Here is a 25,806-nt window from a genome sequence, read left to right as displayed (position 1 = left end):
TGGAAGAAATCCGTTATCATTCCTGTTCCTAAAAAACCCTGCCCACAGCATATTAATGATTATAGACCAGTAGCACTGACATCAATAGTGATGAACTCATTACATTACAGGTAATAGTTGTAGTACTCAACCTTATGGTTAGTGAAGGATGTGCAATATCTGGTAGGGTTTTTGTGCAATACTTTTTAATGTGATACGGCATTGTGCAATACATAACTTGATCACAGCATGATTTAATGAGAAATGTGCAATTTGGGTTGAATATATGTGCAATATTAAGGGGGTGGATGTGTAGTAGGTTCTCTGTTTTCTGCGAGTTTCGGGGTAGGTAGGGGGTTAAAAGAAATGTTAACTGTAGTTGATTGCATTTGTATGAGATAACTGTATGTTTCTTATGCGTTTATGTAGGATGTGTAGCCATTTTTGTTCTCTCGACTGCCCAAGACAAATTTCTCCTATAGGAGACAATAAAGGCGCATCTTATCCGACACCCCTACTCACATGCCATACGTTCATTCAAAGAGTTATGGGTTGCTGTAATTGTTTCCTCTCCTTCCTGACCATAGACATCCCCACTTAATACTAAACTAAAAAGGCCCATATGGACAATGCTGAGCACATAAGCAATTCTATGACCAGACACGAATCGTAAACTGAAAGAGCACTGACACAAATTGGCTGTTTATTCAACCAGCGCTGTAGAAAACATTCCTATTTACAGAGTTTACACCATCACAGGTCTTTCCATAATACAATAGTATGTAGACAAAAGGGAGCAAACTGATGCTAAATATATGATGGAGGGCAGAAGCTCAGAACCTGCAGCTCTTACTTAAGTTCCCCCTTGGTTAATTTCACCGTTATATAGTGTACAGGAGGTTGTACAGTCACAAACCATTCCCTTCTCTGCAAAATATATTCAGCAACAAATACCAGAATGTGACCTATGATAAAAGAAATCTAGGGTGTACAATCAGTAAAAAACAGTTTCCAGATTTTCTCTATCCTTTTTGTGCAGACAAACTGATCGGGAGTTTTATTTAGAGCTCCATAGATTAATCAATTACTTGTCAACTGTTAAATGAATTACCAACTGTTTCTTATAATCAAGTAATCGGTTTGAGAAAAATTCCAGCTTCTTTAATGTGAATATTTTCTAGTGTCTTGACAGTAAACTGAATATATTTTGAGTTGTGGACAAAACAAGACATTTGAGGACGTCATCTTGGGCTTTGGGAAACATTGATCCACATTTTTCTGACATTTTATAGACCAAACAACTAATCGATTAATTGAGAAAATAATCTACAGATTAATCGAACATGAAAAGAATTTAGTTGCAGCCCTAGTTGCATGTCACAGGTCAGGGTTTCTGTTCTCCAGAATGTCCCTGAAGGCATCACAGCCTGCTGTACACAGTCCCTTCAGTCTGTATGGATCGTGTCAGTCTGAGTCACTTTCCACCCCCCCTCCTGAGTGTGTATCAGCCTCCTCTCTGTCGCTGTCTTTGTCCCAGTCTTTCATGGTGGCCCCCATCATAAAGTCGTCTGTGAGAACGCTCCAGGCAGGCTTCTCCTCTGCTGCAGTAGCCTGCACACACACACACACACACACACACACACACACACACACACACGTTGCTCTAGGTCAGCATGTCCAAAGTCCGGCCCGGGGGCCCCATTATGGCCCGCAGCCAGATTTCATACGGCCCGCAGCCTTGGTTTGTGAAGGACAAGAGCAAGAGTCATATGTTGTAAGCTTAAATGTTAACACATTTGGCATTACTTATAAAAAAAAAAAAAAGTCATGTTGAGAATGAACATGAGGTTAAGATATTTATCAACTTTAAGTTTAAGGTATTCCATACTGTATGTTTGGTTATCTGATATAAAAGTAAGGCAGAATTATTTTGGTTCATTTTAGATTTGTTTACGTCTGAGTGGCGTTGATTTGGTACCGTTGCCATAAAAAGAAGAGATAATTGTGACAATGAAAATAAAATATTATTATAGATCAGTGCATTTGTATGTACAGTGGTGCTCATAAGTTTATGAACCCTTGCTAAATTTGACTAAAAAGAGGAATAAAAAAATCATCTTTTGGAAATTGATCTTAATGCCTTGTTAAAAAAATTTGGAAAAAATCCAATCTTTAAGGACACCAATTTTCTTTGTGAATGAATAATGTATCGTAAATAAATAAATGTTCTTCTTAAAATACAGGGGGCATAAGTAAGTACACCCTTATGTTAAATTCCCATAGAGGCAGGCAGATTTTTATTTTTAAAGACCAGTTATTTCATGGATCCAGGATACTATGCATCCTGATAAAGGTCCCTTGGCCTTTGGAATTAAAATAGCCCCCCCACATCATCACATACCCTTCACCATACCTAGAGATTGGCATGGTTGTATTTCAGTTAGCCTAATAGCTGGTTTGATTTGCATTGAGAGATGATTTTATGGAAAGTACCCCATGCCAATCTCTAGGTATGGTGAAGGCTATGTGATGATGTGGGGGGGGGGGCTATTTTAATTCCAAAGGCCAAGGGAACTTTATCAGGATGCATAGTATCCTGGATCCATCCATTATTCATTCACAAAGAAAATTGGTGTCCTTAAAAGGTTAGATTTTTCCTCATTTTTTTTCAAGACATTAAGATTAATTTCCAAAAGATGATTTTTTTATATTCCTCTTTTTAGTCAACTTTAGCATGGGTTCATAAACTTATGAGCCCCCGGGCATCTTCACATTATCATCTTTCAAAAAAGTTTGGACCCCCCTGCTCTAGGTTCAGTGCATGCTTCTAGCTCTGCTCCATGGCTCATGTTTTCTTCATGAGGCAACAGTGACACCATGAGAGCACTCAGTGAAATCACAGTTTGTTAGAAATAGTTGTGCAAAGGTGAAGTATCGACACATTCTGCACAATTAAACATGCAGTGTTTGTTTTTCTCTCACTGCTCTGGCGTACCAAATAACTAAACACTTGTGCATGATCAGTTAAAAACGGCTCAACAACATAGTGAAGCAGCAGCACACGCCCACAATGGAGACACTGGCAGACTATTTCTCATTCTGTCTTTTTATCATCTGCAGCAGCTGTAAAACATGCCCAACAGCCCACCTACTGATAGGCGATTTAATCGCCAGTCTGACAGACTGGCTGTAAGCCCCAGTAACGTTAATTGTTGCCGACAGACCTAATGCAGCTCCCGTCCCCTGGGAGACTGTCCGGAAGAGGCACAGCCCGTCAGGTGTCAGCTCCGTGGAAAAGTGACGGCAAACTCGTTTGTAATTAACGTTAAGGATTTAAAACATGTAACCTCTAAGAAAGAACAGACCGACAGAACGTAAGACATCATTTAACTTACAGCGTCCTTTTCAGTCTTGCCGGTGACTCCGCTGCCTTCCTCGGTCCTCCTTAGCACGTCGATAAAGTCTCTCTTAGAGACAGATGAAAGAAATTTGGCCTTCTTCCTCTCTGAGCCACCAAATTCCTTCACCTTGTTATCGACTGTTTTCTGGTGTTTCCTCACAGCATTGAACAGCTGCACCACCCCTCTGAACAGAAAAATACACACTGGAATCAGGAATGAAACGTGTTTCTGAGAATGTTAAAAAAGAAACCGCACAGAAAAAGGTATAGACACCTGGTAGCAATTCTCTGTAGAGCTCTTTCAGTCTCACGGTCCTTCACTATGTCAGGCTTCTCTCTGCACATCATCTCCCACGCTCGCTTCTTGTCAACCTGATGGACACGGGTACAAATAAATCCTCACATTTAGCTCCCCAAACTTTTCATGCTGGAAAACCATCTGTCTGCATCTGTTCCTGCCGTGTTACGCAACGCAGCTTCTACAAAATGACAAACCTTCGCCCATCTCTCACTCTTTTGAGTATATTTGGCCACTTTAGCATTTGACGCCAGACTGACGCCATCCTGAATTAACTAGTGGATAATAAATCTTCCCCTCACTTTACCCCTCCTGTACACACACAGTTAACTTCCAATAGAGGCAGGTAGATTTGTATTTTTAAAGGCCAGTTATTTCATGGATCCAGGATACTATGCATCCTGATAAAGTTCCCTTGGCCTTTGGAATTAAAATAGCGCCACATCATCACATACCCTTCTCCATACCTAGAGATTGGCATGGTTGTATTTCAGTTAGCCTAATAGCTGGTTTGATTTGCATTGAGAGATGATTTTATGGAAAGTACCCCATGCCAATCTCTAGGTGTACTCACTTTTGTTGCCAGCGGTTTAGACATTAATGGCTGTGTGTTGAGTTATTTTGAGGGGACAGCACATTTACACTGTTATACAAGCTGTACACTTAATACTTTACATTGTAGCAAAGTGTAATTTCTTCAGTGTTGTCCCATTAAAAGATATAATGGAATATTTACTAAAATGTGAGGGGTGTAGTCACTTTTGTGAGATACTGTATATGAGCTGGCCGTGGATCACTTGTGTGCCAAATTTACAAGTGGGTTCTATCGATTCAGAAGACATGTTGAGTGATGAACTACTAGGTATCAACAATAAAAAAAATTTTAAAAAACAGTATTGTAAATTCAGTTTCGAAGGATGTCTGACGGTGCTGATTACCTGTTTCTTTCTCTCCAGCTGCTCCTCTCTTTCTTTCACCTTCATCTTGTCCAGCTCTTTGTTCTTTACCAAGATGCTGGTTTTGCTCTCTGGGGTTTTCTTGCCCAGGATCTTCGCCATGGCCTCTGCCCACCCAGCATTGGCATTACCCTCATCTGCCTCTTTATCCTCTTCTCCATCTTCATTCTCTGCCTCCTCCCCATTACTCCCTGCTTCACCATCTCTGTCATCTTCTCCTCCGTCACTCGCGCCATCGTCTGACCTTTCATCGTGGCTCCCTCCTTCAGAATCACTCTGCTGCGCATCGTCGCCTAAGTCACACGAGGAAATACAAAATGATTATTGCTGTTGCTACCACCTCTCACCACACTTAAACACGATGACCCTTTTACCATTGTCCACCACAATTATGAGAGTAGGAATGGGTGAAAAAAACAACAACAAAAAACTGGTATTTCATTCAAAAGTTATTTGACAAACCAACCAGATGTAAGTAACAAAGCACACCAAAGGCTACACTTCATCTGTATCATCTGGGTCTGGGTTGTTTAATATGTAAATAGTCATTTCTTTCTAAATTGTCTTTTAATGCACTCATTGTTTTCAATAAACAGTTCATAAACCTTTGTTTGACTAGTTTACCCATTACGGGTCACGTCATGCGCCACCCACCACCACAAGCAAATTCTCAACCTGTGGGAAACACTGCAATATGTAGGCTACGTCTTAAAAGCTATTTAAGTCAAGTTTTCATGACAAAGACATCTCGGACAATGCTAACTTTGCATTAAAAGTAGGGCTGCACGACATGAGGAAAATATCTAATTGCGATTTTTTTTGGGACTGATATTGCAATTGCAACATGATCCAAGATATTGGAGGGAACGATCATTTTTGTATCACTATTCTCATTTTCATTTAAAAATTAAGAGTGCGAGTTTTGCGAGGACCTGTACCAAACAAAGACTCTCTCTTTAGTCTGTAGGATAGGATTTGTCGGCCGCGGACGTCTCTGCAGCGCCACACTACTTCATATTGACATGGTTTGACATATTGCGCCCCCCCCCCTGCGATTTGGATATTGCACTGGTCTATATTGCGATTTCGTCACAGTCATGAACACTCAAAATGACTCCTTCGTGTTCGTGACAGGTGTCATCACTGTCATGTCATAATAATGACAGTATCATGTCAGTCTTGTGCACACCCCTTCAAATAAAGTGCTACCCAGAAAGCTAATGTTTAAAGGTACTTTGCTTTTGAAGAGAACCACTGTAAAAAGACATAGGAAAGGCAAATCTGTGGATTGGTAGCTTAATAAGAAGGTGTTAATTATGTCTGTTGTCTTGCCATCAACTCTTAGAAATGTCACCAATAGCTGTACAGTATGCAAGTTGTTTCTATACCCAAGTGTTATTCTCTTTAATTAATGGTTCAGAGTCTGGTTTTAAACCCGTCATGTCACAAAGAAAACCAGACAGAAACATTGCCTCATCTGAGAGTCTCCTCTGATGTGTAATCAGTCATCAGTCGGTTTAGTGTTGACAGGAGGATACCTCTACACTTAAGCCTGTTTTACAATTCTGTGGAGGCTTCAGGCAGAGCTTTCGCTGTAGCCTACGTAAGTGGCCTGGTGTTTATACTTGTGCGCTGGTGTGTGCGTCGAGCCGGCATGTGTGTGTGTGTGTGTGTGTGTGTGTGTGTGTGTGTGTGTGGGGGGGGAGTGGGTGATAGAGCGAGGGAGAAGTGAGAGAGTGACGGCGATTAGCTTCGCGAGTACCGACTCTAGAGTCATAGTGAGAGAAACTAAGTGTCTCCCCTGTTCTTTCTGACCACGGTGGGAAATCTGGAGCAGGAAAAGTTAACCCTCTCCTTGATTTCTGATGATTTTTAGTTGTCATTTGTTTTTGTTCTGAAACATTGTATGTTTTGCACACATCACATATATTCCTACATATAGACAGGTTCGTTTTATTTAGTTAGTTATGTATAAAAACGACTCTTTTATCACTGTCAGCTAAGCAGCTTTTAAGATATATTTAGAATTTTCCTCAGAAATCCAAGTATTCGTTTTACACAGATGACTGGATATTTGTTGTTATGTAATAATATGTGCGAATATGAGCACAATATCTTAAAGAATGAATGTAGAGCCTCATAACATTGCTTCTTGTTTGTGGCATCAGTGTGACTGTTTTTTGTGTTTAGAATTTTGATGTTAATGTTAAGTTAATTAACAATCAACATTGCTGTGTCCAATGTCTCAAAATTAGGAATGTACTAAAACAGTTTCAGTCGTTTTCTGCGATGTTAAAAGTCGTATCCATAAGAATGGAAACCTCAACTTTTTGGTAAAAAAATATATGTATTTGAAAGACGTTTGGTGTAAGCGTACCGTTCTCTAGCAAGAGTGCTGAACGGACACATTCGCCACATTTGTAATACCGTTAAAGTTACTGCAATTAACGTTACTTTTCTTCCTCATGTGACATGTAGCGTTTGTTAGCTAGTAACGTTACTAACCCTACAGTGCTGCATTTTTTCATGTTACCTTACTAAAAACATATTCGAGCACTCCGGCTTTGGTTAGCCTACTAAAGCTAAAAGGAACTAAGCTAGCCATGGAGCAAATGAACGTCTAACATACAGCAGACCAAAGTAAGTAAGGTTAGCTAGCTTAATGGCGCATATTTGTGAGATTAAAATAAGTGGCAAACGCCTTTTCTCGGGAGGCAACACAAGTGAACTGTATATAAAAACTCACCAGACAACTGCTGCACATGTGTTGTCAACAGAGCTGCCATCATGGTGTTACACTGAAATGGCACCGTAGAGTAAATGGAACACACTTAGGTTCCTAACGGAGTGAAATGACCCGGAAGTAGTTCAGTGGCTGCCACGATAAGAGCCGTCATATAACCGTCAGGTTCGGCAGTTATCGTACTATCTCCAGGCTGTGTTACCTTCGATAGCTCAGTTGGTAGAGCGGAGGACTGTAGGTTGATAGTTGTAGGCATCCTTAGGTCGCTGGTTCAATTCCGGCTCGAAGGAACTAGTTTTTGTTGTGTCGCAGTGTTATAGAGATGGAGAGTGATGATGCGTCATTGGAAAGTTACTCTGTACCATTGTTTACTGAATATATACGTAGACTAAGATAGGTGGCTGTTTGTCACGTTCAAAACTTTGAAATAGTAAACGCTGTTGGCTAGTTGTGCTTCAGATATGGAGGAAACTGACACTCTTGGGCATCAGGTTCTGCAGTTATCGTACCAATTCCGTAACCCCTTCGATAGCGCAGTTGGTAGAGGGGAACACTGTAGGTTGGAAGGAAGTAGTTTTCATTGTTGCAAATTTTGTTTCCATTTACAATGGAAAGATGTCAAGGGGCTCTTTTTCAGATCTGTTGTCTTAATTGCTTCATTCATTGGACAAAAGAACACTTGACATAGTAACCTTGTAACAGTGTTAAACAAGTTGCTAATAACAACCTCTGGAAACGCAGTGCTATAGAAATGGAAAGTGATGACGCGTTAATGGCCCATCAGCGCAAACAAAAGGATACAGACGCTTGTGGGGGTCAGGTTTGGCAGTAATAGTACCCCTAAAGTACCCGTCCGCTCTAGTGTTGAGCTGTTTGTCACGTTCAAAACTTTGTAATAGAACACGTTGTTGACTAGTTCTGCTTCAGATATGGAGGCTACAGACGCTCTTGGGCATCATGATCGGCAGTTATCGTACCATTTCTAAACTGTGTTCCCTTCGATAGCTCAGTTGGTAGAGCGGAGGACTGTAGGTTGATAAGAGCAGGCATCCTTAGGTCGCTGGTTCAATTCCGGCTCGAAGGAACTAGTTTTCGTTGTGTTATAGAGATGGAGAGTTATGATTGGAAAGTTACTCTTTACCGTTGTTTACTGACCATATCCGTAGACTAAGACAGTTGGCTGTTTTTCACGTTCAAAACGTTGTAATAGAAGACGATGTAGACTAGTTCTGCTAAATTCTGGCTTCGGAGGATCCTTCCTTGACATTAAAGTGGACGAGAGCAGGCGGCAGCAGCAGGGGGCGGTGACAAAAAGCCACGGTAACGTCGGATAGTTTGCAGCCGATTCCAGCAGCCTTCAGGCTGAACAGGAAGTCACACTCAAATCCTGTTAGGTCTGATTCCGATTTAAATAAAATTTTATCAGACCCATATATCAGCTTAAGTACACAGTAGTCTCCAGCTGTTTTATAAAGACAGAGTAGCTGTCAAAATGCTCTACCTGCGATCTGGTGCTGATGTTAATACACAACATACTGTAGATGATCCGTAATCTGAACGGATTTAGTCTCTGACTTCTAAAGGTAACTATCAGCCACACAACCGATGTTCTTTACAGAATAAGCCTTTAAATCAGACAAATAGCAATTAAAATCCCTCCAATTCAAAAACTATAAAAAGTTTATATTATACGTCATCATGTTGAGTCAATTCTAAACCAATCAGCTGAGAGCCAGGCGTTTCCCACCATGCCCTGGGTCCGCCTGGGTCTTGCGGTCGGTGAATACGTAATTATGTGCATGCGCAGAACGGATCGTACAGGCGGTACGGATCGGGTACTGACCAAGGGAGTAAGGTTCTCCTCGGACCGCAAACCTCCTATGGCGCCATTTTGATGCTAACAAGCCATCACCTCCTGTTAGCATCCCATTGACTGCCATTCATTTTGGCGCCACTTTGACAGCGAATAACTTTACATCTGAAGCGTTTAAAGACTCTATTTGTCCATTGTTTATTTCTAAAGAAACACGACAATGTATAAAAGGCTCCATTACCTTGTATCTCACGTTATGGCTCCGTAGTATACGTTTTTGTAAAAATAGGCTAACGATTGTGTCATAACCACGCGACTTACTGTCGCATAGTAGAGGAATTACCGTACAGTACAGGAGAAGCTCGCAGGCAGTTTGGACTTACATTAGTTGTTTAAGTTTAATAACTAATGTTAACTAGCATTTTAGTTAGCAATAATTAGCCTGTGTCCATGTTATCTCCTTACATATACCTACGCACTCCGTCTTTGCAAGGTTGGGAATGATTGAGATTTCTCTTGGCACAGCTACCAGAAGACTTCCAACTTTCAGACAGGTTGCTCACGGCACATTTACGTCGTCTCTCTCAGTTGGAGACTGCGCAGTAACGCTCAGCCATCACCGGAAAAGTGCTTCTAATGGCGTTCACTGGTCTCCGTCCAGAGCAACGGGATCTGTTGGTCCATTATATATATGTCAGTGGTGAAAAGCAACTATGCTGCCTGCGTCCCAAAACTGCGGCCGCCTTGATCTCATGAGGTTATCGTTGCCCACCTGTGCATGACATCAGAGCAAGTCGGGCTCAATGCTGCATTCATAGACATGGGAAAAACATTTTTACGAGTGAAAACGTCATCATTTGCATCACGTCCCTTCCTGTGGGAATCGAGAGGTGGGAAACTCGGGCTAGATTTTGCTAACCGAGTTTCCCAGTTGGTGACGCGTTGTTGACAACTGAACATATTTCAATGACAATAAACTGTTTATTGTGGACAGATGCCTCTGCCAAGAAACATACACAGACATAACATGTTTCAAATTATTCATAAATAGGCCCATGTATAAAAAAAACAACACCTTGTCCATGTCCTTTCCCGTTCGTTCACAAACAAACACCTGTCCATGTGCTGTTTCTATGCTCATATAAGAAAACAGCAGCAAATCTTTTATTGTGGCCTCCATGTTTTCACACACCTGATGCTCTAGGCTACAGCCAACCGTTGGTGGCAGCCATGCAACAAGTTGTTATGCCAAACGCCAATATAACAGAAGAAGAAGAACACGCATCCTGACCATGTGAACGCTGGCAGTCGGAAAAACAACGGGAGGAGGTCCCTGTTATTCCCAGGTGCCATGAACGCAGCATAAATCGGACACAACTCTAACCGGCATGCATTGGGCACTTTAGGCCATTGCCTAGTCTGCCTATACGCACGCGCCATGAAGTCATGTCATGAAGGAGGAAATTAGAAATTACTGTTTTTTTGTACCAGGCTGTAAACATGTTTATTTCTGCTGTGAAGTTGGATATTTTAACATGGGGGTCTATGGGGAATGACTGAAGCGGCCACTCGAGGAGCTGCAGTTCAGCCCCGCTGCCGCTTCAATAACACACACACGACAAACATCATTTTTAGCGTCTTACTGAGATATTACTAATTTCGTAAATTAAAAATACATCACCTGACACACCTTTGATATTAACTTCAACACATTCGTAAACAGTTAAAATATTGTAAAATAGACTTTTTCATCTGTGAAATGTTATTAAATGTTACTTTGTCATACCTAGTCTCTCTCGCACGAACCTCCAAAAGTCACACAAAAGTCTTTATTTTGAGTGAGTCTTTAAGGTCAAGCGGGTCAGATGTCCGTCCCAAAATGGCGCCACAGACGCACCTCACAAGCCGATTGCACAGACGGGGAAACATCTTTATTAGACGGGCTACTTTGGAAAACACCGTTGGCAGCAACTTCGACGATTGCGCAGTAAGCATTAAAAAGTCTGAAAGCGCTGCATGTTCCTCATGCCACAGGACATTTATGGGCTTAATGAATGAAAAAAAAAAAGAATGACTTAGCCTATCTTCATATACATATCTTTACAACACAGCCATCTCTAAGACACAATGCAAACACACAACAAACAATGTTTGTCAATGTTGTCATAGCCTAACGAACTGTCACGTAAGAAAAATGCAGTCCAACCGTAATTTACTGGTTAAAACACTCATAAAATGCTGAATTGACCAATTTGCAATGATTAAGATGAGTGTATATGATAGAATAGTGGCATAAGAATGTGCCAGAGGCCACCAAATTTGGAATTTCAAACCCTCGGTATCCCTTGTGCGGTTTGATTAGAGAGAAAATAATTACTTCAAAATGTATAACTATGAGTCACTGAAATATTTCTTTTTAAATGTCCCCAACACAACTCTTTTGCAGTTTAGGGTGTATTTTCAGTTCTTATAAGCATGGTCATTATTGTCACTTTGTGTTAGTTTCTTATATAAGCAGTCCCTCAGAAAACACTGATATTTCAACCGATAGTAAAGCAACACCAGCATCATACTGACTGCAAAAACAAAAATAAAAAAACATCTACTGAAAAAAAAAAAACTAAAATACTGAATACAAATGTATTACAAATGCGTAAAATAAAAAAAATATATACAAGTTCAAACAATATGCAACACAACAAATCACCACAATACCACGTGTCTTTTAAGGCAGCCGGCATCTGTAATGTTGCATTGCTGCTACCTTCTGGAACTTTACTGTACCACCTTCTTCTTGTGGTCTTTTCTGTCTCTTCAAACTGTTTCCTGTTTTATCATGTGACACAGAGCAGTCACATGGCACTTGGTTTACCCGGTTTACCTAACCAGGAAGAGCTAATTGCAGCTCAGGAGAAAATCCAGGAAGAAGAGAGGGCAGTCAGAGAGGGCAGTCAAATGACTGCAATAACAATACATATACTGATTGTTTGAAGTAAACAGGTAAGAGACCATCGTTTTTATAATTTTATTTAATTGCTTTTCAGTAATGTAAAAAGAATCTTGCATTTCTGGTGCATTTGTTTAGGTAAACAGTGTTGCTCGAGTGTTCTTTGTCTCACAGTAACTTTCTACTATCTTTCTCCGGCCAAGATATCAGACCTAATTCATGTAGTAATAAAACAAAACAGGTATACGTGCAGTTTAGTGTCCCAAATTCCTCATACAATGTCCTTAATTAATTATGAACCTGCTAAACCACCTGTGCTACCCTAACCATAACCTGTCTCAAATAAGACCCTCATCATTTGGGACACTCAGTTTTTGGAAAATAATTTGGGACACTAAACTGCACGTATACCAACAAAACATATAGGGTGGAGTGGTTGTGGGAGGGGGATGGGGGTCATCTTTATGAAGAGCTGCTAAGTTATTTCATCTATTTTGGTCTGTCTACAAAGCTGCGTTTCCCGTGGTGATCTAAATGATGTTTAAGAAACACTTTATAATCTCATATTGTTCTCAATTCAGTTATCTAAACTTGGAATTTACAACATGTACACAAGTTTTCGTAATTTCAAGATAAATCAGCTTAAATGTAAGTTATTAACTGAAGTTCTTATTTTCATACCACTTCCGATTCAGAGCATATAAACACGAGTTGTTCTGACTTGAAGTCATTAAACCTCAAATGATAAGTTAAATAAATGTACTGCTGAGAGTTTACTTATTACATTAAGTTTTTTAATAAACATGACCAGCATAAGAGCTGCTTTCCAGCATGCATTTTTGAGAGTTAAAATCCCTCTGTAGTTTGAAGAAAACAGACATGATGGAAACTTGCTGTATGTCTTTAAACAGATGTTAACATAAGTCATGGTTGTTTCTTTTATAATAATAAAAAACGATCCTTGGTGAATGTTAGTATAGAATTCAGTCCGGACCCCCTTACACTCATATTTAACAAGATTAGCGGGAGCAGTTGTTGATTCAACTTAATACCTTAAAGGTTTCCTGTGGATTCTGGACCCCTAGGTCGCTGTGGAGAAGTGTTTTTCACGAGTGGGTCCACGTTTAGTTTTTCTCGTGCACAAGGACGCACATGCATGTGCACATGTATGCGGGTTCCCATGTCCCCCCCTTACTCATATCACAGACTGCGTGGCGTGTACTCCCACAAAGTATGCCTCTGTGTTGGGACTTTTTGAGCTCTTTATTTACACTTTGCACAGTAAATCTGCAACTATGCGGACATTAGTTAAAGAAAAACCCCACAATGCATAGCATTGCGACATTAAATCGATAATGGCAGTCAAATTGCACATCAGGAGAAAATAAAAATAAACAAAGCATGAAATAAGTTGGCAAGATGGCACTTTTAACTGTAATCGCACATGCTACGTTTAAAATTAAACACTGTTAGGATAGTTGAATTGTCCGTTTGCAAGCAACACTAAAAGTCCAAAAATACATCCTTCCTCCAAAACCCATTCCACTAAGTTTAATAAGCAGCCCTTCCCTCCATATAGTATAATATGCCTTTTAGATGTCAAAATATACTATTGTCATCAGCTCTTTCATTTTCAATGCCTTTTCCACCTAATTAATCACTCTAACTAAAGCATCTGTTGTGGAGCGTTCCTTTCGAAATCCACTTTATATGTTAGTCATTAATTCTCTCTGTTTCAATATATGCGATATCATGCAAACTATTATCCTATCCATCCATTTTTATAAACGAAACCTTGTGTGTGAAACACACAGACACTCACACACAGGCCTACACACAAGTTCGAAGCAAGGCGCATATCAGCAGGTTCACAACTTAAAACCACTAGAGAACAAAAAGCTTTTTTCTGTGTGCATCATTCCTGGGGAAACCAATTTGACTTAATATGATACTCTCTCTGTCAAAATGTCCATTAGTTCTTGCGTTATCGTTGTTTGGCTTTTTGCTGGGATGTTTCATATCCTCCTCACCTTGTCCATGTATAGGTATCGACACTATATGTTCAGCTGCCTCAATGTATCTGTCACTCCCGGTAACGCTTGTGGCTCCACCGGTCTCTGGTTTGGTCTGGATTAGTGATTTTGATGACAGACACACATTCCTTACCAGTGGACTACAAGAGGCAACAAAATGAGGGCCAAACAAAACAGTTGACATGTTTTAATGAGCCCACATTTTTTCAAGTGCCGCTTTAGGCCATTGCCTAGTCTGCCTATACGCACGCGCCATGAAGTCATGTCATGAAGGAGGAAATTAGAAATTACAGTTTTTTTTGTACCAGGCTGTAAACATGTTTATTTCTGCTGTGAAGTTGCATATTTCAACACAAGTTGAACAAACAGTTGAGGAGAAAAAGGCGAAAGTAGCAGCAATCGATGTCAGTCAAAAGAAAAGCAATGAAAGCAGTTGAAATGTCATTTGAGGAGTAAGCACTGAAAGTGATCGCGCTGTCAATGTTGAACATTCTGCGCAATACACACTAAGGCCGGTTACACACTGGCTGCGTCGCGTGAGCGTCGCGTGAGCGTCACGTGAGCGTAGCGTGTCGGCTGCGTGTCGGCTGCGTGGATTTTTCGATGTCTTTACACACCAGAAACGTGTCTGACGCGGCGCTGCTGCTCCTAGCCTTGTCTGTACGCATGTATGTTTCCCATTGATAAAATGAAATACCATGTTAAACATAAATATAGACGGATTTGATTACAGCAAAGACGTCGGCAGTATTGACGACAAAATAGGCTACAGAATATTTCTTTCTGTACTGACAGGTGCCATATTTAGTAAATAGATTTTTTTTAATTAATTACATTTATATCAAAACCTAGACACTTTCAAACATCAACATGTCATTTATTAATATATATTAGTGTCAAAATGACGCGCGTGAAAAATAGGTCGGTTCTATTTCTAGAATGCGCCCGTTTTCGCCGCGGTTCGAGCCACGCCTGAGACGTGCGTGTCACGCAGGCAGTGTGTAAGCTCTAACCTGTTAACACAGGAGCCGAAATATAAACTGACACGCTCACGCAGCTGACACACTCGTGCGACGCATCCAGTGTGTAACCGGCCTAATGTTCATGATTCCGAAATGTCTGGAAACAACAGTAAAACTGCCATTTATCAAACAACATTAACAAAGTAGATCTTTACCACCTTGAATAACATGTAAGTCTGTTTGGGGTATGTGAGTAAACCATTAGGAAATCTATATTTTCCACAATTCTTTTTTAGAAATGGGGCCCTTAGCAGCACCTATGCTCCTTGCCATGATCTCACTGACTGTGGCGCTAGACAACGGACTGCTGAAGACTCCACCTATGGGATGGATGGCCTGGGAACGCTTTCGCTGTAATGTTGACTGTAAAGATGACCCAGAAAACTGCATCGGGTATGATCAATAAGGGAGTTTCTGTGATTTAGATTACCCTGTATATTCCTAGCAAAAATATTGAAGGTATAATCACTAACGAGATCATTGTTTTTAGGGGGGCTGTATTTTTGCTGTATAAAGTGGCTGGAACAATGAATTCTGCTTTCAGTCAAACCTTGCTAAAGAGCTTGAGGAGTGTGCACATGACACCCATGCCAGGCTACATTGCCAATGATTGATGATGACCAAGACTTTGGAAATATAGCTGTAGACAATTTTGAAAATGAACACAATACGTGTTCTCGTAATTTTGCCGTAGAAGCCATTTAACATGGAAGTGTGAGACAAAATTCTCACCATGACATCTAAGCAAATATTTGATAGTTACAATACTGAGGTTAGTTGAATATTTACACAGGGATATTGGGTTTAGTAAGATCATAATAGACTAACAGCCAATACATAAGTATCCTAAATATGTTCTTTTATATATAGAATTATAAATATTAAGATGTTTTAAATCTGCATCTAGATTTAGATGATGATGATGGGAAGTCCTATTGATTTTTGCAGAATTCCTAAAATGGAAATATTAGAATATTAGAATGTCATGTTGCTGCGTTGCCACCTATAGGTGAAATCCCATATTATAATATCCCATATTTAGCAGCATTGCTCAGAGTTGGACAGAAACTGATAGTGGTTGGTTTTGTTTTCTTACAATTACTGTTGATTGTTTTGTCACCTCCAGAAAATAAACACCTGACTCATGGCCACGCTTATCTTCTGCAGAGATGATACTTGCATGTGTCATTGGTCATTTAGTTCCAATTGCAGAGTGCATTCAGGAGGTTCACTTATACAACAGACACATATGTGTTGAATCCAGTAATAGGACAAATACTTTTGTTTCTGTGCCTCACAGGAGTTATAAGTGGAAACATTAGGCGCTTTATAAATGGCCACACGGTGGTGCTATTCACATCCAAATAATTAATCAACTCTGCCTTGGCCAATGACCTTAACCTTCCAACATATTAAATTGAGAAGGACGCAGAAGTTCTGACTAAAAAAAAGTATAAATGTGTTTCATGAATGGCTGACAACCTCTGTCTTCCTTTTCTCTGTCCAAAGCGAGGATCTGTTTAGAGACATGGCTGACCGGTTGGCTGAGGATGGCTGGAAGGAGCTCGGCTATGAGTATGTAATCATAGACGACTGCTGGATGTCCATGCTGAGAGATGAAGAAGGGAGGCTGCAACCGGAACCCTCCAGGTTGGTTTTTTTTTCTCACTTTGCAGAATCAGCATGTCTGTGCTCTATCAACAGTCATTACTGTGCAATTATTTGTCTTAAAAGCACTACAGTAGAGACTTTCAGTTTCACTCATTTAAATTGTCCTTATGGCCCCCTGAAGTACTAGCCTGGCTTCGCCTCTCCCTACGTACTTCTGCTCAATTTTCATTTCCCTTCAGTACTCTGTCTGGGTTTGCGGTATATTCTTGGGTGTTCTCCGGCCAAATATTTGGCGTGTCCAATCAGCGAACAGAGGGAGTGGCTGAGAACGATGACGCTGAGGACGGTGCTAGAAGGATGCGAGGGAAGCCCTTCGGTCCGTTGTGGCAACGCTGCCGAATATCCAGAAGTTAAAGCCCGAGCAAGAACAGTCTTTGCTGAGTTTTGCTGGTGGCCATGATGTTGTGGCCTCCTTCTACGGGGTTCGGTAAAAGTTTGACTTTCCAGCTCGCTCCGTTAGTGGTGAAGGAATTGGCTAAGGCTAACGCTAGCGATGCTAATGCTAAATATAAGCTGATAGTTGTCGGTCTCCAATAGACAGAATATACCATACAGAATATGCCATAGGTAGATTTAGTCAACTCGGTCCAGATTCTAAACTGGATATTTAAAAGGTGTAAATTAATCCGTTTCCCTCCATGCCACATACCTACATTAATCTACATAAGTAGGCAATGGTGTGTGGAAGTATCAAAGACGATGACACTGTGCCTGTGTCTAGTCGGTGGTTCACAACCTTTTTGACCTGGGCTTAAAATGTACTTATTTCTGACCTATCCTCAACAGTTGTATATGTTTATGCATTAGGACCAGGTTAGTCTCGCATTGCCAGACCTAGCTCCACAGCGCTGCAGAGTAAGGTCTGGCTCCACCACATTTCAACCCATTCTCTGGGTTGTTTGCTTTTCTTTAAACCAATCCCAATCGTCTTGGGCGGTGCTAAGTTCCGGATACAGTGACGGTGCCTTGGCAGAATGGTCTCGGGGAGGAACTTGTTTTGATATGTGTCGTTCAGTTCAATTCAGTCAACACAAACATTTCAGAGGTTTCTGTTAGAAAATCCAGCAAACAAATTGTTTGCACATTGCACAGTTCTCCTTGGTTTTGTTGCAAAGTGCAATTACCCACTTGGCACTGCATGCGAGGGGCTCGTTATTTGGCCATACCAACCTAACCCCATGTATTTGGTTCTATTTGATGCTTGGTCTATCTGTTTTTTGTTGTAAGGAGCATATAACCTTCAGCGTAAAACCTAAATGGCGTGAAAAAAATGCTGAAACACAATATAATTAATTTCAGCATTTCTTTTTGTAGAATGCTGAGACTTCATCATCACATACCCTTCACCATACCTAGAGATTGGCATGGGGTACTTTCCATAAAATCATCTCTCAATGCAAATCAAACCAGCTATTAGGCTAACTGAAATACAACCATGCCAATCTCTAGGTATGGTGAAGACTATGTGATGATATGGGGCTATTTTAATTCCAAAGGCCAAGGGAACTTTATCAGGATGCATAGTATCCTGGATCCATGAAATAACTGGCCTTTAAAAATGCAAATCGGCCTGCCTCTATGGGAATTTAACATAAGGGTGTACTCACTTTTGTTGCCAGTGGTTTAGACATTAATGGCTGTGTGTTGAGTTATTTTGAGAGGACAGCACATTTCCACTGTTATACAAGCTGTACACTTAATACTTTACATTGTAGCAAAGTGTAATTTCTTCAGTGTTGTCCCATTAAAAGATATAATGGAATATTTACTAAAATGTGAGGGGTGTACTCACTTTTGTGAGATAATGTGTGTGTATGTATATATATATATATATATATATATATATATATATATATATATATATATATATATATATATATATATATATATGTATGTATGTATATATATATGTGTGTATATGTATGTATGTGTATATACACACACACACACACACACACACACACACACACACACTCTACTGGTCAAAAGTCCACTCCATTACAGACAGAATACCAGCTGATATCAGTTGCATTGTTTTTTTAATCAGGGCAGCAGGTATTGGTATTTTCCAAGCTTCTCGTGTTCCTTCTTCTTGATGTTGCTGTCGCTTGGGATTGCTACATCTATCACAACAGCCTTCTTTTGCTGTTTGTTGGCCCCCACGATGTCCGAGGGTTAGCCATCATCATTTTATCAGTCTGGATCTGGAAGTCTCACAGGATCTTAGCTCTGTCATTCTCAGCCACCTTTGGAGGTCCCCTTCCACTCAGATTTATTGGTCTCAGATTTAGTTGGGAACTGCTGTGTTACTGGTTAATTGTTAACTCTTTGATTAGTAAACACCTATGGAGGGATTATTGCCACCTTCTGGACTATTGTCTGTTGGGGCCTAACCTGATACTTATCTAGTGCGGTAAAACCATAATAAGGCCTGTTTAACTGAAACATTGCTATACTCTGGGGTCATGTTGGAATTGGCTATTTGAAAAGTAACTGCGCTTGCTTTCCTCCAGGTTCCCAGGAGGCATTCCAAAACTGGCAAGGTATATCCATGACCGTGGACTAAAGCTAGGCATCTATGCAGACATGGGCACTTACACATGTATGGGATTCCCTGGCACCACACTGGATAAAATAGAGATTGATGCCCAGACCTTTGCTAGCTGGGGGGTAGACTATCTGAAGTTTGATGGCTGTAACTCAAATCCTGTACAACAAATGCTGGGTAAGAGCATACCAACCTATTGAATGGCACGGAATAAAGTAATTAAAAACCTAAAAATTCTTATTACGAAAGCCAAACGAGATCATGGACTAGCCAAAGCAAGTGTTTTCTTGTGTCACACAGGTTACCCTCTTATGTCCAAGGCTTTGAATGCTACAGGCAGACCTATTGCCTACTCCTGCAGTTGGCCTGTCTATGTTGGAGGCCTTCCAACTAACGTGAGTGTCATCCCTATGTCCCAAGCTGTTCGGTCACTGGGACTTGGATAGAACTGTGCCAATATTCTGAAATAAGACTGGATGAAGGCAATCGCTGCACTGAAACTATCTGGATGGATTGCCATGACATTTTGTACAGATATTTATGTCTCACCTACTGTAATCAGAATCAGCTTTATTGGCCAAGTATGTGTACACATACAAGGAATTTGACTCCCATTTTTGAATTGCTCTCAATGTACAGAAATAGCAGCTATACGTAACATTATGTCTGCTAAACATCAGCATGTTAACTTTTTCAAGTAATCATTTATCTCAAATTCTTTAGCAAAAGGCACACGCTATTTTTGTTGATAGCCTTAACTTCTATTTCCCTGGTCCTACCAGGTGAACTACTCTTTTATGGGTGATATTTGTCACCTGTGGAGAAATTACTATGATATCCAGGACTCATGGGACAGTTTGCAAAGCATCGTTGAGTGGTTCTCCAACAACCAGGATGATCTACAGCCAGCTGCGGGGCCTGGACGATGGAATGACCCTGACATGGTATGATGGATTTGTCTTCATTACTGATCCTAATCCTTAACATTACAACTGATCATAGAGGCAATCTGAACCCTCACTGCTGTCTCTCAAGGTGCGATTACACTCAAGGTTATCCTGTTCTGAAACAAAGTAAATATGTTTTCTTAACTGCATTTTTGTATTGGGTTTGTTTGGGTTCACACTGTCCGATCGCAAGCAAACCTTGATTAATATACATAAGTCATATGATACACAGGTAGGTTGCTTATTGGATAGAGTTTGGCTAAAGTCATCCTTTCCCTGTGACAATAGCTGAGTCCATGTCCACAATAATGTGATTACATTTGATAACACATCTTTGCCACTGTTGAGGCCTTCTATCCACACTAAGCTGTTGTGTTTCTCATATAACACAACAGCTTTTCAAAAACATAGTCTTGTGTATAAGCAAGACACAAGGCAAAGCTTTCCAAAGTTTGCTTTCACAGATGAGTGGATACTGTGTGGCGGTAATGTTAAGCTCTTCTTTGCTTTACTTTATTAATTTGCTCTTCATGCCTCACATACCTTTGCTGTCTCTCCTCAGCTCATCATTGGAAACTTTGGTCTTAGTGTGGACCAGGCTCGCTCTCAGATGGCCCTGTGGGCTATAATGGCTGCACCTCTCATCATGTCTAATGACCTTCGAAACCTGGACAACAGCGCAAGGGCCATCCTGCAAAACAAAATGGCCATTGCCATAAACCAGGACCCCATGGGAATCCAGGGAAGACGCTTGTTGCAGGTCATCATCATTATTAAGACATCAGTTTATTTAGTGAAGAAGACTAGGAAATAATATACACAATAATACACTAATGTCAATGGTGTTAACATCAATAGCGAGGTGGGGGGAAATTTGGAGTCAGAATTTGGCACTAAAACAAATCAAGGTGAGTGCCTTTAAGGAACAGGCTCATATTTGGAGTGTGTGTGTGTGTGTGTGTTGTTGCACAGGAGAAGAGTCATATTGAGGTTTACTGGAGGCCTCTGTCTCATTCAGCCAGTGCCCTTGTGTTCCTGAGTCGACGGACAGACATGCCCTACCACTACCGCAACTCTCTGGCTAAACTCAACTACGATACTGGCAACTATAAGGTTTGTACACCCTCATGACTGGTATTAGCTGCCATTAGCTAATTAGTTCAGGTAGCTTTGCAAGTGTTCTATTAGCTGACTCAGCCCCGAGGTGCCAGGAAAGAAAACCACCAATGGGCACTGTATTCCCTGTCGTCAAACTGGCCACCTCCGTCAGTCTCGGAGGCTATGTTTGGTCCTGGCATGCTGACTCCAGCAGTGTTCACTGGGAGCACCTAGTCCCAGCGAAGTCAGCTAAATTGCTAGCATAGCAGATGAACGTAACGCACATTCAGCGTTATTGGTTACTGTAAACTCCAACAAAATCTGCGACAAAACAAGTCCCTCCCTAGCTTCCTGTTTTCGCAGTTAACACGTTAAATATGTGGAATCAAATATATTGCTAGCTGTTAACAGTTAATGGATTTCCCAGTGAATGTGGCCAGACAATATTGCCATTCGATTTATCGAATAAATAATATAAACCAAAATATTGGTATGAGTGAAACCCTGAAACCTTGGCAAGATTAGATACTGCCATTAGTTGGATCATTTTTTACTATGGGCTACATACATGCTGTATGTAGCCCATAGTAAAAAATGATCCAACTATTTGCATCTGTTTTTCTTAGATGCTGAATGTGCTTTGTATGTGTGTGTAAAAAAGTTTTGATATGTTAAAAAATCAATAAAAAAATATTGAGAAAAAAAAAAAAAAAAAAATGATCCAACTTCTTTAAGTTATAAGTATAAGTATTAGGCTAGTAATCATCAAATGTAAATTACCTTGTCTTTTTTAGCCTTAAATACATGGGCGTCAGAAAGTGGGTGGGACAAGACCCACCCGATTTTTGGGATCAATGATATCGGACCCACTCACTTTTACCCTCTTTAATAAGCGCATCTCTCTGTTAACTTTTCAGAACGCTGTCAGTCAAATGCATTTCACTTGAGGAATGCCATAATAAATTAAACTCCATTCTGCGTTTTAGCTACAGCGTTGACTTCCACGCTGCTGCTTCCTCAAATCCATTCCACTTGGCTCATTCAGAGTCCATATAAATTAAACTCCATTCTGTGTTTTCACTACTGCTGCACTCCCGCGACACAGCCAGCAGGATCAACAAGCATCTTAGCGTGGACAGGTTAGCTCAATTGGTAGTGCAGGCGCACATATATAGAGGTTTACTCCTCGACACAGCGGCTGCGGGTTTGACACCGACATGCGGCCCTTTGCTGCATGTCATTCCCCCTTTCATGTCTTCATCTGTCCTGTGGAAATAAAGGCTTACAAATGCCCCCCAAAAAAATGTAAATAAAAAAACAAACGAGCATCTTTGCATAGTATATCTGCTGTCAGGGGTTCGTTTCAGAAAGCAGTGAAAACTCTGAGTTTGTTAACCCTGAGATGAGGGAAACTTTGGGTTTTCTGTTTCAGAAAGGGAGGTAACTTAACCTCAGAGTCAGTTACTATGGTAACTGAGCCTGTGAACCTAACCTGGTGGAGCAGGTTTTCTTCAAGAAACCTCGAGTTTCTCTCAGTGTCCTCCCTCTGACACAGCGCGCATTCATTTCCTCATTCATTCATTCAGTCTGTATCAGGCGCATTTTAGTGCAGTTTGTTATCTGCATGAATACAAAAAACAGGGGTAGTTTATTGTCTGTGTGAGGCAGACTATAAAACGTTTTTTTTTCTCAAAACATGGCATTTCCTTTTGTTGACGATCCCGTTTATGTATTACTCCGCAGGGAGTTAAACATATGTCAGGAGATGATATTGAGGCCCCGACTATAGATGCATTTTCACTTCAGGATACTAGCCTACCTATTTGAGCGGTATCGTTTTTCTTCCTAGTCTATGAGTTATGTAGCCTACATAAACTTATCCGTCCTCATATCACTAACGTCACCCATCGTGGTCATGCTCTACATCCCAGCACATTCTTTGTGTCACATTTCTTTGCAAACGGCAGTTTTCTTTACAACATTTGTGATGCGGAGCATATTAGTAAAGCCACTAGGCGCCGTCAGAAGTAGGCCGTGTACTTTTTTGCCCGCAGGATTGCACCTAAATGAAATAGATTATAGGTTCAATACCAGTAATATTATACTTATGATTAAATATGAAATGAATACACTATATTGGAACTTACGCATTTACTTTTGCAGCAATTTTCTCCCAAATTGTCCCTCTTTTGCAGCAGCGGCTGTGTTGCTTTTTTAAGGAAATATATGTTGAAACTCGCTGTATGTTTAAGTGAATGTTCATTATTTGTTCGCCTGTTGCTTTTAAAGGCATTGTGTAGTCTTTGTTGCAGCATTAAATTACAGTAAACGTACACATGTTGTTATAAAGTTAACAGTTATCTATGACATTTTGCTAGGCTAGCTAGCTAGCTAGCTACAGTAATGTTAACATCAATCAACCAGTGTTAGCAGCGCTTTGAATCGGTCAATGAGAGAAGCTAGTTGTTGTACCACTGCTGTGTGTTGATATTAAAGCCATGGTGCTACTGTATGGTTATCTTCGCTGACTAGCAAGGGAGGACCCACCCACATTTTTTTGCTTCCAAAGCCCATGCTTAAATATGTTCTTTTCTTGCTTTTAGGCCTACGATGTGTTTACTGGCTCAACGGTGAAGGTGTTGAACGCCACCACAGAGTTCTCCGTCTCCATCAATCCCTCTGGTGTTGTCATGTGGTACGTTTACACAGAACAACAATCCAAACAGATGGAGGTACTCCACTACCACCAAAAGAAAGCCTCACAGTTCCCATTACACAAAGCTAAACCTGGGCATCATACTGTGTTATGAAGAAACCTTTGTGGAAAGGAAAAAAAATGCTAAGCTGGTATTTTATAGAATCATTTAAAAGGCGGACAGGCTCAATCAAAGCCATCTCAACCCTATTTTGAATTATCATTGAACAGATGTTCTTTTGCACTGATGTTCATAAAACCAAATATATCATGTTTTAATATTGGAGTTTTTTTTTTTTATTGTTTAGAGGTGCCTTTCCTTCAATTTAATAAAACGTGCCTAATTCTTGTCCTTCTTTAAGATGTTTGTGCCAGTAAGTAAATGTTGTCAAAATATAGATACAATTGTGACATAATTAATACATAAATTCAGGGGAAGTAACAATTATATAGTTTTTTTGTGTACGTATTTTCTGTACTTACACGCCGACCTGACAATCATGATAGAGACTTAGCAATGCTTGTCCATGGCACTGTGTACATTAAAATATTTTTGGATGTTGTTGGGTGTTGGATGATGTGGTCTGTGTTTTCATCTGTTTCATCTCTGACCCTCCCACTGTGTGTTTTCACTTCATTAAAGTTAATTGGAACATTTTGGTCACCTAAAAAATTCCTGATCCGCCAACCGAGCTAGTTAGCTACTGCTACCTCCGTTATAAATATGTTAGCATGAGCACATACATCTAAGACAGACTTTCTCAACATTTTGCGGCCCACTAGACTGCACTCGCAGCCTAGTGGGCCGCAAAATGTTTTCAAGTTCACTTTTTGTGAGTAAAGATATTTTTTTAATACGTACTAAATACGTAATAAAGTACATAAGAATGACATGACACTGTCATGAACGTGTCACACACATTATAAACAAGTCAAACGTTTATGACATAATGCTTCTTTTAGTAAGTGTCATTCGGCTTTTGTCATGACAAGTTATGGTTAGGGTTAGGGTTCATGTGTCATGACAGTGTCATGTGTTCATGACACTGTCATGTCACTCTTATGTAGATACCTTAGGTAGGTAGGTTGTGGTGTGGCAAATGATGGAAAAGTTCCTGAAAAGAAAAAACAATGACGGTGGCGTTAGTATTAGAGATGCAACTATTATAGATTTTGTTGTTAAAAATATAATCTGAGAAATAATCACGGATTATGCATTAATTAATTTCACAACACTAATGTATATAATCACATGAACACTTCAGATTTCTATGTTATTTAATGCTGCCTTAACACAATAATAACATAATAATAATAATAATAATAATAACCAATGGAGTCAAAGTCTTCAGGCTCTTTTGATGAAATAGATCACAAAATTATTTAGTGTTTTATGTTGGTGCATTCTTTCTATATTTCTTTTGGACCTGAGGTAGAGAACTTGGTAACATGGTTAAAAAGATCTTGTTGGTTTTTATATAAATGTATAACATGTGTAACATAAATAATACTATAACATGGATAACAAATCACAATGAAAATAAAAATAAACTTTAAATAAAAGTGTTTGTCTCTTTGAATTAAATATAAGTTAGATGCTATGTATTTCCATTTTAAAGAAAACAAATGTAGTCAAAGGCTGCTGTCTGCAAAGCT

The 25,806-nt window shown here is 40.1% G+C and overlaps 2 protein-coding genes and 2 non-coding genes across 4 annotated transcripts; 3 read left to right on the top strand and 1 right to left on the bottom strand.

Moving 5' to 3' along the window:
* Positions 1-649: 649 nt before the first annotated feature.
* Positions 650-7,487, bottom strand: rrp15 (ribosomal RNA processing 15 homolog). Its single transcript, XM_078253598.1, has 5 exons — positions 7,380-7,487; positions 4,616-4,926; positions 3,654-3,751; positions 3,375-3,564; positions 650-1,590 (listed from the first exon to the last, which is right to left on the bottom strand). The coding sequence occupies exons 1-5, from the start codon at positions 7,420-7,422 to the stop codon at positions 1,444-1,446; spliced, it is 789 nt and encodes a 262-aa protein (XP_078109724.1). The 5' UTR covers positions 7,423-7,487; the 3' UTR covers positions 650-1,443.
* Positions 7,488-7,577: 90 nt separating this feature from the next.
* On the top strand, positions 7,578-7,666 carry trnay-gua (transfer RNA tyrosine (anticodon GUA)). The gene is given in 2 exon segments: positions 7,578-7,614; positions 7,631-7,666. It is a non-coding gene; the product is annotated as a tRNA-Tyr (tRNA).
* A 705-nt stretch (positions 7,667-8,371) lies between these two features.
* On the top strand, positions 8,372-8,460 carry trnay-gua (transfer RNA tyrosine (anticodon GUA)). The gene is given in 2 exon segments: positions 8,372-8,408; positions 8,425-8,460. It is a non-coding gene; the product is annotated as a tRNA-Tyr (tRNA).
* Positions 8,461-12,077: 3,617 nt separating this feature from the next.
* LOC144520012 (alpha-N-acetylgalactosaminidase-like) lies at positions 12,078-24,713 on the top strand. Its single transcript, XM_078253596.1, has 9 exons — positions 12,078-12,189; positions 15,428-15,584; positions 16,701-16,841; positions 19,376-19,587; positions 19,711-19,805; positions 20,193-20,354; positions 20,920-21,117; positions 21,330-21,470; positions 24,059-24,713. Exons 2-9 carry the CDS (start codon positions 15,430-15,432, stop codon positions 24,263-24,265), a joined length of 1,311 nt encoding a protein of 436 aa, XP_078109722.1. The 5' UTR covers positions 12,078-12,189; positions 15,428-15,429; the 3' UTR covers positions 24,266-24,713.
* The last annotated feature ends 1,093 nt before the right edge of the window (positions 24,714-25,806 follow it).

This window comes from Sander vitreus, chromosome 6 (genome assembly GCF_031162955.1).
Source record: "Sander vitreus isolate 19-12246 chromosome 6, sanVit1, whole genome shotgun sequence".
In the NCBI taxonomy this organism is placed as follows: domain Eukaryota; kingdom Metazoa; phylum Chordata; class Actinopteri; order Perciformes; family Percidae; genus Sander; species Sander vitreus.
The sequence above is the reverse complement of the archived record's forward strand: the minus strand, read 5'-3'. Positions and strand labels throughout refer to the sequence as shown.

Coding starts and splice junctions, on each gene's coding strand:
- rrp15 (XM_078253598.1), bottom strand. CDS start 7,422: ATGATGGCAGCTCTGTTGACAACACATGTGCAGCAGTTGTCTG. Junction 3,565..3,653: donor CTACAGAGAATTGCTACCAG/GTGTCTATACCT, acceptor TTTTCTGTTCAG/AGGGGTGGTGCAGCTGTTCA. Junction 1,591..3,374: donor GCAAGACTGAAAAGGACGCT/GTAAGTTAAATG, acceptor GTGTGTGTGCAG/GCTACTGCAGCAGAGGAGAA.
- LOC144520012 (XM_078253596.1), top strand. CDS start 15,430: ATGGGGCCCTTAGCAGCACCTATGCTCCTTGCCATGATCTCACTGACT. Junction 16,842..19,375: donor CTGCAACCGGAACCCTCCAG/GTTGGTTTTTTT, acceptor GCTTTCCTCCAG/GTTCCCAGGAGGCATTCCAA. Junction 20,355..20,919: donor GATGGAATGACCCTGACATG/GTATGATGGATT, acceptor GTCTCTCCTCAG/CTCATCATTGGAAACTTTGG.